The sequence below is a fragment of the Bufo bufo genome, chromosome 1 (assembly GCF_905171765.1).
Source record: "Bufo bufo chromosome 1, aBufBuf1.1, whole genome shotgun sequence".
In the NCBI taxonomy this organism is placed as follows: domain Eukaryota; kingdom Metazoa; phylum Chordata; class Amphibia; order Anura; family Bufonidae; genus Bufo; species Bufo bufo.
In genome coordinates this window covers 180,117,017-180,132,972 of record NC_053389.1, presented here as the reverse complement: position 1 = coordinate 180,132,972, position 15,956 = coordinate 180,117,017, and the positions used below count along the sequence as shown (strand labels likewise).

Below are 15,956 nucleotides of genomic sequence, written 5' to 3'. Positions count from 1 at the left end.
TGTCCCGCTCTGGATTATCTCCCCACAAATCTGCAGCATTTCTACAAGTGTATCCCGTTAGACTGCTGAGGATAGTGATTGGCTGCAGCGGTCACATGTACCCAGGCACATCACCGCTCGCTGGTAAATACTAACGGCTGCCGCCGGTCAGTATGAGGCCACGTAATGAATTTAGCCCTCAGTCTTTAACCAGCCTTGAATATGAAGGACTCCTGTATAAGATACCGAGAAGAAGGGTTTTATAACTAGATCTCTCTCTCTCGTAAAGTAATACAAATTTATTGCAAATATGGTTGTCTACAGGTGTCTTTTTGTTTTCTCCTAAGTTTTGTTGTCCTTGATTTTGATATTGATGACAACCCCCACCCCCACCATGATCAGCTGTTACCTTGGAGTCCTGGCACCAGAACTACACAGTGGATGGAGCCAGTAACGGCAGTGCTGCTCCTATTCACTTCAGTGGGACCACAGCTCATCATTTCCATGAAGTGGATTGCCAGCCTCATATACCTGACCTGATGTAATCCATATACGTTGCCCCAGCCTTGAGCACTGCACGACTTCCTAGCCAGCTATACCAGAGCTCTGTGGAACACAGACCTGACAAAAGCATTCCACATCTTCATGATTGGTCAGTCACTGATAAGGAGGTCCATCCAGCCACCCCACTCCGTATTGCTCTGACATCCAGACATGTCAGTCTATGGTAAAGATGTTGAGTTATGTGCAGGGTATGTCACCGGCAGGAAAGTGAGTAGACACCGGGGTGACTCTTGGTGTGTAGTGGTAGGTTTTTACCCTCATACCTGCCACTTAGACATTTAAATTGCTTTTAGTCTTCCCTGGTGTACAGAATAGTGCTCCAGTCAGACTAAGCAGAAGTACAATGGAGTGTGGCACGCATAGTTCCACTAGAACACTGCCTTAGCTTTAACACTTAGGGACATGACATCCACACCAGTAGTATATCAATTGTCACCTCATTATACTGTGCCTGGGTATAGTCCTTAGGAGAGTCAACTGTGGGGGCAACGTGTGCCAGCCCTCCAGAAACTTGCCTGGCCACTGCCTTCATGTTCCGGTTTTCTTGGTGTTTACAGCCGCCACAGCATGGGCATGGTCACATGCTCCGAGGCGTGTCAATAACTAACTTTAGAGGTGATGTGCTGCTTGAGGAGGGGGATTGGTCTTGGTAGGTTTAGCATTCTGCAGGCTATTACAGTCTCTACTTTCCCAAGACAGTCGCAGAGAGGGACAATATGTGTAGCGCGCATCATGGCAGTTTTTTCATACTAGGCCACGCCACTAACTCCGCCCAAATTATAATTGCGGACTCCGTCACAACTGCAGAATTATAGATATTTGAAGGTCCATATTGCACCAAATAATGAAGTTATGGTATAATGTACAGGTAGAAACCATACAGCTAGTTTAGTAAGGAGCAATTTAGTACATTTATTACTGCACATATATGCATTAATTCCCCAGGTCAAAAAGAGGGACTGTCCCTCCAAAAGACGGACAGTTGGGAGGCATGCATGAAAGGCAAATTTTCCTAGCTGTGGCACTATTTAGGAGTGAGGAGAAGGATTTATTTGGGCAGACTTGTCAGCAGTCCATATTACAGCTCCACATAATGTGTTACCCAGCTTTCCTGGGACCCTAAATGACAAATCTGTCTATGTATGCTACAATGCGGAGAATTTGTCACTGGAATTCTTACTCTGTTTTTCCAGAATCCTGGCTAGCAATTCCATCTAGGTATTCTACAGTTCTGGTGATTTACCAATTCATAAATAGATATGGGGCCAGATTTATCATTAGCTCAAGTCAGAATAATGGAGTGAAAAAGTTGCAAATTTTTGCGCAATTTCACTCGAGTGAGGACCATGCTTATCTTCTGAGACTTTTTAATAGAACATGCGACTTTTTCGTAAACACGTGCGACTTTTGTAAAGCTGCTTACTGACGGATAAACTGCTCCCGTCAAACCACATTTATAACAGTCTTAAAGGGCCGATCATAAATCTGACTTAGCTAAAACTGACTTTAGCCATATGTGAAAATGGAGTGAGCTGTCAGAGTCATGATAAATCTGGCCCATGGTATTCATCAGTCTGGGAAAGCTGGGTAGCAACCTCTGTGAAGTGATGATGGGGTCATATTGGCGGTATAAAATACACACTGCTGCCCTGATGCACTTGGTGCACTTATCATGTGGTACAAGGACAATATGATCTGCTGTCACCAATGCAGCTCTACAGTCTTGTCATCTAGATTTGTCACTACATAGGGTAAAAACCGGCAACGATGTCATGGAGGCCCTGCTTGTTACATACATTCTGTATACGCTATGGGGGACATTTACTAAGACCTGCGATTTAGAGGCAGGTCTTGGTCCCTGTCCTCTGCAGCTTGCACCGGCCACATGATCCGGTGGCCGTTCAACAAGATTAAGTCTACGCTAGCTCCCTTGCTGGTATAGATTTAAGTCCTTTTTTTACACCAAAAAACGTGTGTAGCAAATGATGAATGAGATGGCCTTTTTTTCTGCCCAAACCACTTGCCCTTTACTCATAGAATTCGATAAAATTGGTGTAAGTGGCTTGAATGGGGAAAAAGGCGCAGATTTTTTAGCAAAACACCTTTGCGACAAAATCTGCGCCTTAAATACGGCAAGTGTTTGTATTATTTTTTTTTTTTTTCATAAATGACCCACTATACCCCTAAATATAGTATCTCCAGCATACCTCCCCAGCTATTCTGTGCGGTTATTGACTAGGAGATTTCTTCCAACAAAATGGCCGTGGTCACTGTGTAGACAAAGTATAAAGCCTAAACCCAGCCCCCTCCTCCTAAACTTCCTGTACATTCACCAGTACAGAAGGGGGAGAGGGAGGGGGAGAAGTCATGACTGCAGCCTGAGGAAACTATGCACTGCTTTTCTATTCTTTTTTTTCATGGTCTGCCGTTTTGAGCAAATAAGGCTACTTTCACACTTGCGGCAGAAGATTCCGGCAGGCAGTTCCATCGCCGGCAATCCAAACGCAAACGGATGCATTTGTGAGACGGATGCGGATCTGTCTCACAAATGCATTGCAATACCGGATCCGTCTCTCCGGTGTCAACTGGAAAAAAAAAAACGGATCCGGTATTATTAGTTTTTTTGCATTTGTAAAGGTCTGTGCAGACCAGAAAGCAGGATCTGTTTTGCCGGAACACTTAATGCCGTATCCGGCACTAATACACTTCAATGTAAATTAATGCCGGATCCGGCATTCCGGCAAGTGATCAGTATTTTTGTCTGGAGAGAAAACTGCAGCATGCTGCGGTATTTTCTCCGTCCAAAAAAACGTAAGAGGGACTGAACTGATGCAAACTGAACGGAATGCTCTCCATTCAGAATGCATGAGGATAAGACTGATCAGTTTTTTTCCGGTATTGAGCTCCTGTGAGGGAAAGTACTGTCCTAGTGTGAAAGTACCCTAAGAAAGACACATAATGAGATTGATATGTTTTGTTGGTTGTTCTGTTTTTTTGTGTTTTGGAATTCTGGGTTTAGTTTCTCTTTAAGCATTCTCCTGCAAGATGCTCTATGAATTCTTCTGGTAATCTCATCAATTCTGACCATGTGCTTTTCTTAATTTGGCTTTACCGGGGCAGATTAGTGTTTCTTTGAAGCTATCCACTTGTACTAATTTACTGTGGTCACATTTAAAAACATCACATAACCTACTGATGAAGTCCATGAAGCGCGGCAGACATGGTAAACCATGTGCCAAACATTATCACCGCACTGTTAGTTCTGGAGATGGGTCAGGTGTGAAGAATTTCCCCTCTATTGGAAGTAAAGAGTCAGCTTGCTCTAATTGACATTATAATATCTATCCAACAACAAGATCTAATATTCTGATTATGTCCAAACAAAGGATGATCAGTCTGTGTCAAAGCCATGATGTGGCTGACGAGAACTAGTGAGGAACTGGCCAAGTATGTGTTCATCTAAGCCCACCTGTACTGTACAGATGAAGACATTTCCTGCTCCTCTCTGTATTTTGCATGTGAAGCTTGTCTGCTCTGAAAAATCAGCTGTTGGGTCTCCTAAGGCTGAAAGGAAATATGAAATAAGGACCTGATTAACTCCTGCCCTTCCTTCCTTCCTCTCTCACTCCATCTGGACGTTAGATGTTTAAAGTGTAGATAAATAAGCCTTATACCGAGAAGATACAGGCCAAAAGGACAAAGTGATCATATTTATTGCAGAATTCCCTACTTTTGCATACTACCTTCAGTTATATGTTGAGAAATGTTCTAAATCTATATGTCCCACCTGCCTACAGAGTTCTATTGGGCAGATGTATGACAACAAATGTGCCCTTTTGGCATACATTTGTTAGATGTGCTTTTCAGTACAGTTGAAAAAAATATAATACAGTTGCATGTATGATTCTAATTTGGACATGGCAGAACATCACATTGTCTTGAATCAGAGCCCCCTAAATTCTATGATGGGACTACTAGGTGATGTATTGACTTTAAAGGGGTTTTACAAACATTGACCTATCGTTAGGATAGGTGACCAAAATCGGATCGATGCAGATCTGACTCCTGAAACCCACAACAATCAGCTGTTTGAAGAGGCTACAGCACCTGGATGAGTGCTATGGCCTCATTCCTAGCATACCAAGCATGGTGTCCTACATTGTATAGCAGCTCAACCCCCATTGAATAAGACTGAGCTACAGAAAGGTTGTGAGACCGATGGATGTGGCATCACTGGTCAAGGTGAGTGGTGGGAGTTAGACCTCCACCAATCAGATTGATGACCTATCCTGAGGAGTAATTATCAATATTTAACTGAAGGGAAACCATATTAAAGGGAGTTTAGTTTGTCAGCAGTTTTGACCCTACTAGTACCTTTACATAATTGGGAAAGTACATATATTACAAGTGTTCCCTGAAAGCAGTTCCTCATGCTGAAGGGCTCTCTGCAGTGAAGTATGCAGAGGGCACCTGGTTGGATGGGGTTGTGGAGCACCTTAATAGAGGCTGTCCAACTTTTTACATTTTACCCCCTCCACATACACACCTGCAACCAACTCACTGAATGGGACCTGTTTTGGGAAGTATAATTTCCTACTCCCTAAGGGCTCATGCCCACGAACGTAAGAGCTCCATGCTCGTATTGCGGACTTGAATGAGTCTATGATCTGCAAGATACGGAGCGAAGGCACGGATTAGAAGCCCACAGAAACACTCGGAAGCGCTTGTATGGGCTTTTGGTTAGTGCCTCAGCACTCCAAAAGATAAGACATTTGCCAATATCTCGCGGATCGCGGACCTGTTCAGGTCCGTCTTTTGCGGTCCGCAATACGGCCACGGAGCCCTAACACTTGGTTCCGGCTCTATGGGTCAACCTCTGTCTTCTGCACCTTAGCCCTGTATGTAAACATGGACAGAGTAACGTGTTTCTGTAGCCAATGACTGGCCATTGCCATGTTTTTGCAGTAATTAACTGATCAGCAGGGGTATGACTGCAGCAAATCCCTGAAAAAGGGGCCCATGCTCCCCTGTCTGAATGCAGACACGCATGCATGTTTTCCACTCCATTCAGCTCTCTTGGGCTGAATGGAGTGACAAGCACTCGGCTGTCTACAGCAGCCTCATAGAGTTGAATGCAGCAACCGACACACATGTATGTCTGCACTCCATTCAAATGGAGGAACACAGGACCGCGTTCTAGTGATCTGCGGGGCCCCAGCGGTCGGACCCTCGCCAATCAGACACTTGTCTCCTATCCTGTAGATAGAGCGTTAGTTGTTTTCATGGAACAGACCCTTTAATGGGCTTTAGCTACTTAAATTATAAATTTTTGGGCTACAATCTTCAATTCTGGACAAGTCTTGAATTTTTTGTATTTTTAGATGGGGTAATATTTAGGAACGGGGTTGGGTGCCATCTGAAATGCTGGGAGCTGTGCAGCACATGGAAAAGTGAATGACCTGCAATTGATCGCTTGAGCTGTAATTAGTAGTCATTTCAGGTTGGGGAGTGGATTATTTGCAATATTTTCAGTGATGTCACTGGCAGGAAACCCAGAAAAATGTCAATCCTCATGATCACTTCCTTATGTCACATATCTTCCAATCTGTGAATCTCCAAAAATGCATGTGAATGAGATGATCAGCTTTTCTATCAGTTTTGTCTTTTTTTTTTTTTTACGTTTAGTGCTCTTTTAAGGGGGATTGGAGCACTTTTTAAAGTTTGTCTTCTAGAAGTTTTTACTACTTGGCCGAATGCTTAAACATTCTCCCAAAATAAATAGTCTTGCCCCAGAAGGGCTTTGAAATAAGATTCCAGGACGCCTTTTCAGCCTTGGGTGACACAGGTCGAGTGATTTAATGCAGCACATAAGCACCATAGTAAAGCATTGTATTACAAGGTTTATTACTGCCAGAAAAGCAGCAGACAATATGACATTTTACAAGGAGTTTGTCACCAGGACTAGGCTCACTGCCTTGTAGGGCTAGCTCAGTTGGATGTATATTTATTTTATATAGCGCTACTATATTCCGCAGCGCTTTACAGACATTAGCATCCAACTGTCCCCAATGGGGCTCACAATCTAAGTTCCCTATCAGTATGACTTTGGAGTGTGGGAGGAAACCGGAGTACCCGGAACAAACCCGCGCAAAACACGGGGAGAACATACAAACTCCATGCAGATGTTATCCTTGGTCGAATTTGAACCTAGGACCCCAGCGCTGCTGAGCCACCGTGCTGCCCATGTATATGTACCTTTCAGTGTTTCTGCTTTATTCTGGAGAAAAAATACTTTTAACCTGTATGGAAATGAGCAGTTAAGTGCACCGAGAGTGGGCCGAAGCCACTCTGTTCACCCTTGATCCCTCGGCCAGCCCTTTCCTCTTTTTGATTGATAGGAACAGGTGAGATGACTATGCAGGAACCTGGCCTTATTAATCAAGTAGAGAAAGGGGTTGGCAGAGGAGGCACAGAGTGGCTTGGGCCCATCCTCAGAGCAATTGACTGCTCACTTGCATATGGTCTTCTTCTTTTTTTTTTTCTCCAGAATAAAGCTATTGATCACTAAGGGCTCATGCACACGACCGTGTGCCCCCCATGGCCGTATTGCGGCACACATAGAGCCGGTACGCAATACACGGGCACTGGTCATGTGCATTCCGCATCACGGATCGCGGACCGATTCACTTGAATGGGTCCGCAATCACGGAGATGCGGAACGGAGGCACGGATCAGAACTCCACGGAAGCACTACGGAGTGCTTCTGGCCGTGCCTCCGCACCGCAAAAAAGTAGCGCATGCACTACTTTTTTTTGCGGTGAGGACCGCCGGATGCGGATCGCGGACCCCATTCAAGTGAACGGGTCCGCGATCCACATGCGGCTGCCCCACGGTATGTGCCCGTGCATTGCAGACAGCAATTGGCAGCACTGGCACGGAGGCCTTACCTAAGTGATGTGCTGTTTGGGGACACGTCATCACTGAGGCCAGTCATTGGGTGCTGCAGCATACATGACCCCGTTCCTGCAGGAAGTTTACAGACTAGGGCCAGAAGTTTGATGAAGACAGCAGGGAGTAGGTAAGAATACACCTCCTTACGGGTGCCGCTTGCTGGCAGAAAAATGTATTTAATAAAATCCTGGACAAGCCCTTTAAATATAACTATTATCAGATTGATACAAAACCTAGAGTGATAAAAATGATCAAGAAAAGTTTGAGTTAATAGATTTTAATTATATAAATGTATTGAAAAGAAAGGGGCATTTTGCTAAGAACGGCTGCACAGTTCTGCTGGGAAGGGGATGGTGTCTCATTTCTGAGAAAAGAGGAAAAAGGGGGGATTCTGGTCTCATCTGAGGTTGTAATTCATGTGCCAAAAGCAGACAGAAGGGGCTTTGTTCCCTTTTCAAGTGTCAGACACTCTGCTGCAGCCAGAATCTGTTAAATATTTAGTTTTGGGGTGGGGGAGTTTTATTGTAACACTGCCGAGTAAATGGCGCAGACACCGATCTGTCTGATATACCCTGGATTATTATGACTGAAAACATTCTGATACCTGACGTTCCATTTGGGATGGTCTACATTGACTGAAGAAGCAAGTTGTCAGCAGAACTATGAACAGTCTATTGTTAAGTATAAGACAAAAATCCAAATATCACGGACAGACATTTTTTTACGGACAAATTGGAAAACCATAATGAATGATGAAGATTATAAGTAATTATTATTACCACCAAAATAATCTAAGTACCACCAGCCTCAAAAAAATGTTTTTTTTTTTTTTTTCATGCACACAGGAAAAAAGTTGCCTATTTTTATGGACTGTCCAATTTCTGGATGGTTGGCAACTCTGGTATAAGAATGGATGTCAAATATTAGTAAATCAGAAGTTAAAGCTGCAGCCAAATTTAGTCATCTGTATCTGAGAAGCTCATTCAAAAGTGACAGCCATTATGGTCGCACTTCCTGTTGTCCCTCTGGTATAAAATGGCCTCCTTAACAAAACATGTATCGGTGTAATTGTAAGGCTACTTTCACACTAGTGTTTTTACTGGATCCGTCAGGGTTCAGCAAAAAACGCTTCCGTTACTGATAATACAACCATCTGTATCCGTTATGAACGGATCCGGTTGTATTATCTTTAACATTGCCAAGACGGATCCGTCATGAACACCATTGAAAGTCAACGGGGGACGGATCAGTTTTCGATTGTGTCTTGCTCCGCATCCCAGAACAGAAAGCGAACGGCAGCATGCTGCAGTTAGGTCTCCGGTATGGGAATGCAACCAAACGGAACGGAATGCATTTTGGAGCATTCCGCTCTGTTCAGTTACGTTATGTCCCCATTGACGATGAATGGGGACAAAACGGAACCTATTTTTTTCCGGTATTGAGAACCTATGACTGAACTCAATACCGGAAAATATTAACGGTAGTGTGAAAGTAGCCTAATTAAGGCCCATCAATTTAACTTGGGATTTACTAATTTATGGCTAATTTTACATTTTGGGTGGAAATCCTCTTTTAAATAGTGATTTGTTAAATTCAGCATGTCTGATAAGATTACATTATCATTATATCACCTTTCATTGAGTCTGAGCTGCCATACGAGACACGAGGGGTGCAGTTTCTGGGATGAGGGGGGGGGACTGACCTTTTTTTTATTTTCAAATCCAAGAGGTTTTCCAGAAGTGAAATATTGATGACCTATTCTCAGGATAGCCGATCAGTGGGGGTCTGACACCTGGCACCAATCAGCTGCTTGAAGAGGCAGTGCCACTCCAGTGAGCCCGCCAGCCTCCTCACATTATACCGAGCACCTTTCATTGGATAGCGGCTGTGCTGGGTATTGCAGCGCAGGTCCATTCACTTGAATAGGGCTCAGCTGCGCCTAGGCCATGTGACCAATGAACGTGACCTCACCAGCCTAGAAAGAGGCCACAGCTAAGGCTTGAACGAATCAAGCTACGGATCATAGATCCAAAATCGATTCGTTCAAAAACTTTGTTTCCGTACAGCATTAAAATGTATGGGCTCCATGTAGCCAAACTTCATATTGTGCAAAACTTTGGTGAATTACTACAGTATTCCTATTTGCCTATTTGAAAATATTTTAAAATGGGAATCCTGTTGGCTGATACCTCGGTACCAAAGTCTATTTTAAATATGCAGATGGGAATGCCGTTGTAATTCAACAAAGTCTCGCGCAACTTTGGTCGACAGGAAGTTTGGCTACACGCAACCAATACATTTTAATGCTGTACGGATACAGCATTACTGACAACGTTTTTGAACTAATCGGCTTCGCTCAAGCCTACCCACAGCTCTGACTGAAGCATCACAACCTCTTCAAACCCCCTCTGATCGGATATTGATGACCTATCCCGAGGATAGGATGTCAATACTGTACTTCCGGAAAAACCTCTCACTGCTCCTAAAATGCCTGTTCTAGTAAATACTTCTATTCCCTGTGAAATAACATTTCTAGAGCACCTTTTCTCATACCTCTGCATTATCCCTTTCCTACTGAATTTTTATGAATAACTTGGGTTATTATTAATTATTAAAGCGCCATTCATTCGATGGGGCTGTACATATGATAAGGGGTATACATATCAGTCTACCATTGTCAGGATTGATAGGACAGTGTCACCCCCAACTGGTAAGAACCAGGTGACTATTCTTAGGCCTCTTTCACACTTGCGTTGTCCGGATCCGGCGTGTACTCCACTTGCCGGAATTACACGCCGGATCCGGAAAAACGCAAGTGTACTGAAAGCATTTGAAGACGAAGCCGTCTTCAAAATGCGTTCAGTGTTACTATGGCACCCAGGACGCTATTAAAGTCCTGGTTGCCATAGTAGGAGCGGGGGAGCGGTATACTTACAGTCCGTGCGGCTCCCGGGGCGCTCCAGAATGACGTCAGAGCGCCCCATGCACATGGATGACATGTCCATGCGATCACGTGATCCATGCGCTTGGGGCGCCCTGACGTCACTCTGGAGCGCCCCGGGAGCCGCACGGACGGTAAGTATACCGCTCCCCCGCTCCCCGCTACACTTACCATGGCTGTCAGGACTTTAGCGTCCCGGCAGCCATGGTAACCATTCAGAAAAAGCTAAACGTCGGATGCGGCAATGCGCCGAAACGGCGTTTAGCTTAAGGCCGGATCCGGATCAATGCCTTTCAATGGGCATTAATTCCGGATCCGGCCTTGCGGCAAGTGTTCGGGATTTTTGGCCGGAGCAAAAAGCGCAGCATGCTGCGGTATTTTCTCCGGCCAAAAAACGTTCCGTTCCGGAACTGAAGACATCCTGATGCATCCTGAACGGATTTCACTCCATTCAGAATGCATTAGGATAAAACTGATCAGGATTCTTCCGGCATAGAGCCCCGACGACCGAACTCTATGCCGGAAGACAAGAACGCAGGTGTGAAAGAGCCCTAATTCTCACAAATGATAAATGCTTAAAGGGGTATTGAAGTTTTGTGATATTGATGGCTTTTGCTCAGGATAGGTCATTGAAATGAGATCGGTGGGGTTCTGACTCTCAGCACCCCCATTGATCAGCGTCATTGTGAAGGAGCTGCGGCTCTAGTGCGAGATCGGCGTTCTCTTCAATGTTTACCTCATCTACGCTGTAGGTTAATTAACTTAGGTTCATTATGAAAAATGAAAAAAGATTCCTCATTTTATTACCGATGTGAATTCTCTCCTTCAGAGGTTCACATGTGTGACACATCACTGTGCTTGTATGTTGTCCCCTCAGAGACCTCTCCTCTATTCCTATAGGATGCCTTGCAGGCTGCACATAGTTGAGGATGCGTGTCACATCAGGTATTCTGTAAATATGCTGGTGATTCACTTTAGGAAGTTACAGCTGTGGCGACGGCAACGATAAATGAGCTATTCTCTCGCGTCTGTTCAGCAGATTTCATGCTGCCTGTATATAGAAGCATGCTGCACATTTTTTAGGAGGGTGCACTGCCAGTTATTTTGAAATTATGCTTTTAAATGTTATTTAGAGCTGTTCCCTCCTCTTTTGTTTGGTATTTTTTTATTAAGGTGTGTTGTTAATAGTGTATCATAAAGCTGCAACTAAGAAAAAAGGCACAAAAAAACTTGAAAAAATAAGGTATGTGTGTCTGTAAAAAACAAACAACGGAACAGCACTCTTCAAACCCAAATAATAAAGTATATACGTTCCTGCCATTCTCACTATAGAAAATGTGCTAGTGCTAATGCTACGTTATAATATGTGAGATTCTTGGCAAATACATTTTGTACAAAACTATTTGTGCCTGTCCGCCAATGTCAACGTGATCTCTTTAGGACAGGAACCTAACCCTAACACTGGTGCCATACCAGCCTCCATTAAATTCAGGGAATGCAGCTTCCACATGCATTCTGAGAGACCACACAGTATTATATCTCTTGTGGCCTCCATGTGTGTCTGTACCCTGAGATGTGCACACATGGCCCACTTCTTATCAGCATGATAACCCTCCAATATGAACCTCCTGTAGACTTCACTGATCATTAATGAGGTTGTCCAGTGGAAACAATTTTTTTTAGAAAAGGGGCAGTATGGGTTTAAAAAAAAAAAAAAAAAAAAACCCTTACCAAACTGCTGCCATTCCCTTCTGTTTCAAATATTCCTGGTTCTGACACCCGGGAAGAAGCAGAACAATTGAATGGAGCAGTGGGGGATCAGTGAGATGAGTAATGCTGCTTTTTTTATTTTATTTTATTTTTTTAAACCCATTCTAAAAAAAAATTTTATCCCGCCAGACAACCTCTTGTCTCAATGGTTCTAATAAAGTCACTTTGGTTGGCAGATGAGCAAAGCGCCCGAGACTCTTTGCTAGTGGTTATTCTCCAGTTTCTCAAAAGTGCTCAACTTTTTGAGCACAAACGGGGAAATATCCAAATGCCTGTTATTCAAAATCAGCTGAATGTAAAACGGCTACATCTGCTAATGAGGGAAAAACAGAAAACCACCACAAATTCAATGGCCGTCTGGTTCCATCGAAATTTGCCTTTCTTTTTGTTACCTTGCTTGTGGATTTGCTTGGACTTACTCTTGCTAGTAGCAGATGTATGTAATTGGTTAGAGGAAAATTTTGGGTTGATATTTTGTGTTTTTTTGCAATTTAGAGACCATATAATATGCACCTTAAGTAAGCTTAAAGCTAGGATACCCTAATCCTAAAACACTGATACTTATCTGTATAGGGACAGGCAATCACTGTGATGGATTCTGGTTCCCATGCAGTGAAGATTGCTGTATGTACAGTAAATGGAGCTTTTACCTCCCCTGATAAGCAGGCAGTTATTGGGACCAACAGCTTGTTCCCAATAATTGCCTGCTCAGTTGGCCTGTGTAAAGGAACCTTAAGGCTACATTCACATGTCTGCTATAGCCTTCCGACAGACTGTTCCAGCATTTTTGCCAGGTTGCGGCTAAACTCCATTATAGTAGTTAGTATATAGTTAGTCTCTGCCAGAACAGTCTGCTGTAATTGGTGTTGTAAAAGTGAAACTAGCCTTAGGCTCCATTCACACGTCCGTGGTGTGTTGCGGATCCGCAACACACCCGCCCGGCACCCCTATAGAAATGCCTATTCTTGTCCGCAGCTTGCGGACAAGAATAGTACATGTTCTATCTTTTGCGGAGCTGCGGACGCGAAGATTGGGGCCGCGCTCCGCATCCATTCCGTCCCCATAGAGAATGAATGGGTCCGCACCCGTTCCGCAAAATTGCGGAACGGATGCGGACCCATTTGCGGACGTGTGAATGGCGCCTAAGTAACATCATTTAAATATTAAAATGCTTTTTAGTACTTTATTTTATTTTTTGTGTTGGGTTTGTGTGAGTGGACTCCATATTAACAGCCTTTGAGATCACATTGACCATAGATGGAGTAAAGAGAAGGAAGTATAAGTATTTACACCAACATTTGAGTTATGACAGGAGCTTCTTAAGTTGTCATATTAATATTTGCTAGGGTGATCATAGTTTTGTTAAAGGGTTTTTCTACAAGATATTTGTCTATTGGATAGGTCATCAGTATCTGGTGGGAGTCTGACACCCAGGACCCCCGCCGATCAGCAATTTGAGAAGGGACCACTGCCTTCTCACATATTTCCCTAAGCTATGTGATGTCGCGTTCGTTGGTTTCATGGCCTAGGATAGGGCATCAATAAAAAGACCTCAGAAAACCCTTTTAAGTATTTTATGTTTCTTTTTAAGTGTACATCTAAGAGTTTTTGGAAATCATTGATATGATACATTCAGCTAGGTAGCTAATAATTTTATTTGAATGTTAACCTAGAAACCAGGACTACAAAATAATGTTAGCTTTGTAGACCTCTGATAAACCTCATAAGTCATGTCATTTTTTAAGACTATAAATAATGAGGTGTTTTTTTTTTCCCCTTTTAGATTACATCTCAAGATGCCTATCCTCAAGCAATCAAGCTCTCACTCAAAAAAGCGAACCCGGATTGACCGAGAGATGATCAGTGCCCCATTGGGGGATTTTAGACACACCATGCATGTTGGAAGAGGAGGTGATGTATTTGGGGATACCTCCTTTCTCAGTAACCATGGTCCAGCCTCAGCCCCACCAGTGGAAGTGCCAAAAAAAAATGGTCTCATGAAAATGGCAGGTGACCATGAAGAAAACAAAATGGCAGATTCATTAAGCCAGCTTTCGCAATCCTCCGGAATTGGCTCTGGGGCAGGAAGTGTCTCGTCAAGCCCAGTCAATAATGTATCATCTAAAGAAGACAGTTTGTGGAATAACAGCAACACAGGTGGGAATTCTGATCAGTTCGACTGGATTTCACCCGGAGACTGTGGCCTGAAACATGCAGAATCCATGTTATCCTTTCATCTGGACTTGGGCCCATCTATTTTGGATGATGTATTAGGTGTGATGAATAGAGATCCTCCAACTTCTGAGTGGAACAATTCAGACGACCAGCGAGATTTCGACTTTAAATTTGCTCCTGTCCTAGCCACAGATGGTAATAAACACACACAATCCTCCTCTATTACAGAGCCACAGGGAAACCATTATAGCCTATCCAACACACTGCCAATGACAAACCCTGGTTTTGAAACTATATCTACCCCTCCAGACCATGCAGAAGGAAACATATCCGTGTCTGAAGAAGACAGTGAAGAAGAAAAACGTTCAATCTATGAAGGTATTGCAGATAGTCCAGATCAACATGACAACAGCCTACACATCAGTCACCGCTCAGAGCTAGATGATGAGGACGTTGATGAAGAGGAAGGTCAAGACTACACATTTGATGATGACCTTGATGATGAGATTGGAGTATAGGAATGAAAAATACAATTAAAACTCTCTGGTATCCCTCAGTTACACCATTCTTCACCATAAATGGGGATTCATAGGTCAACAAATATAGATGGTATAAACCATGATGGACTTTCTTGTGAAAGAAAGCAAAAAAAAAAAAAAAAAGTCTGTTAGGTTAAAATATTTGAAAAGAATGTACGAAGGCGATGTTATACTTTTGACCTGTTCCTATACTTCTAAGAACCGAAGACTTGTAACTTGTACTTCATGTGGACATTAGTTGGACACTGCACGGGAATGGTGGTTATCAAAAAGGACTTTGTAATTGTTTCAATTATGATTGATTAAGGGAAGTGAAACAGTCCAGTATTCTATGTCCTTTTTATATTAAAAGGTAATTTATAGCATTTTACATGGATATGTATAGAAGACCTTAGAAGAATGAGAAGAATGCCTTTCTTCATGAAAAACCTTCTTACAAGCAGAAGTAGAAAAAGCTTGGCTGTTTAGTTTATGATCTAAATATGATGCATTGGTGTCCCACCACATCAACTAGTATCATTGTAGCATACATACTGAAGTGTATTTTAACACTTCCTTTTCATATACCCTCCGCTTTACCTTTTTGACCATAGAGATACTACTTTTAAGGAAAGGTCTGAAATATAATTGATCTTGAGTATGTACAGCGCTAAAAGACTTAAAGGGAAACTGTCATAAACTTTATGCTGATCTCACTGAGGGCAGCATAAAATACTGACAGAAATGCTGATCTTAGCGGTGTGTCACTCATGAGCTAAAAGTGGTTGCTGAGAACCAGCATCATAATCATTGCAGCACAGGCCTTGAAAAGAGTCAAATGTACTCGAGAAGAGTCATGGTTATTCATAATCTCGTGCATTCTCCTCCCATCTGCTGATGATTGGCAGTTCTCTCCTAGAGAGGAAGAGAGAAAACTAGGTAGAAGACTGTCAGCCATCAGCAGGTGGGCAGGAGAGCAGGAATTCATGAATAACCAGGACTCTTCTCAGGTGGCCGTGACTCTTTTCCAGGCCAGCTACAATGATTGTGATGTCTGT

At 43.2% G+C, this 15,956-nt stretch overlaps 1 protein-coding gene across 2 annotated transcripts in view; it reads left to right on the top strand.

Annotated features, from left to right (window-relative positions):
- Positions 1 to 15,702, top strand: part of CDC42EP5 (CDC42 effector protein 5) — a 39,793-nt gene extending 24,091 nt beyond the window's left edge. For both annotated transcript variants that reach the window (XM_040432898.1, XM_040432890.1), the window contains exon 3: positions 13,989 to 15,702. In XM_040432898.1, the coding sequence (XP_040288832.1) occupies positions 14,002 to 14,898 (897 nt within the window). In that variant the 5' untranslated portion in view covers positions 13,989 to 14,001 and the 3' untranslated portion in view covers positions 14,899 to 15,702. The remainder of the gene's footprint in view (positions 1 to 13,988) is intronic.
- Positions 15,703 to 15,956: the final 254 nt, after the last annotated feature.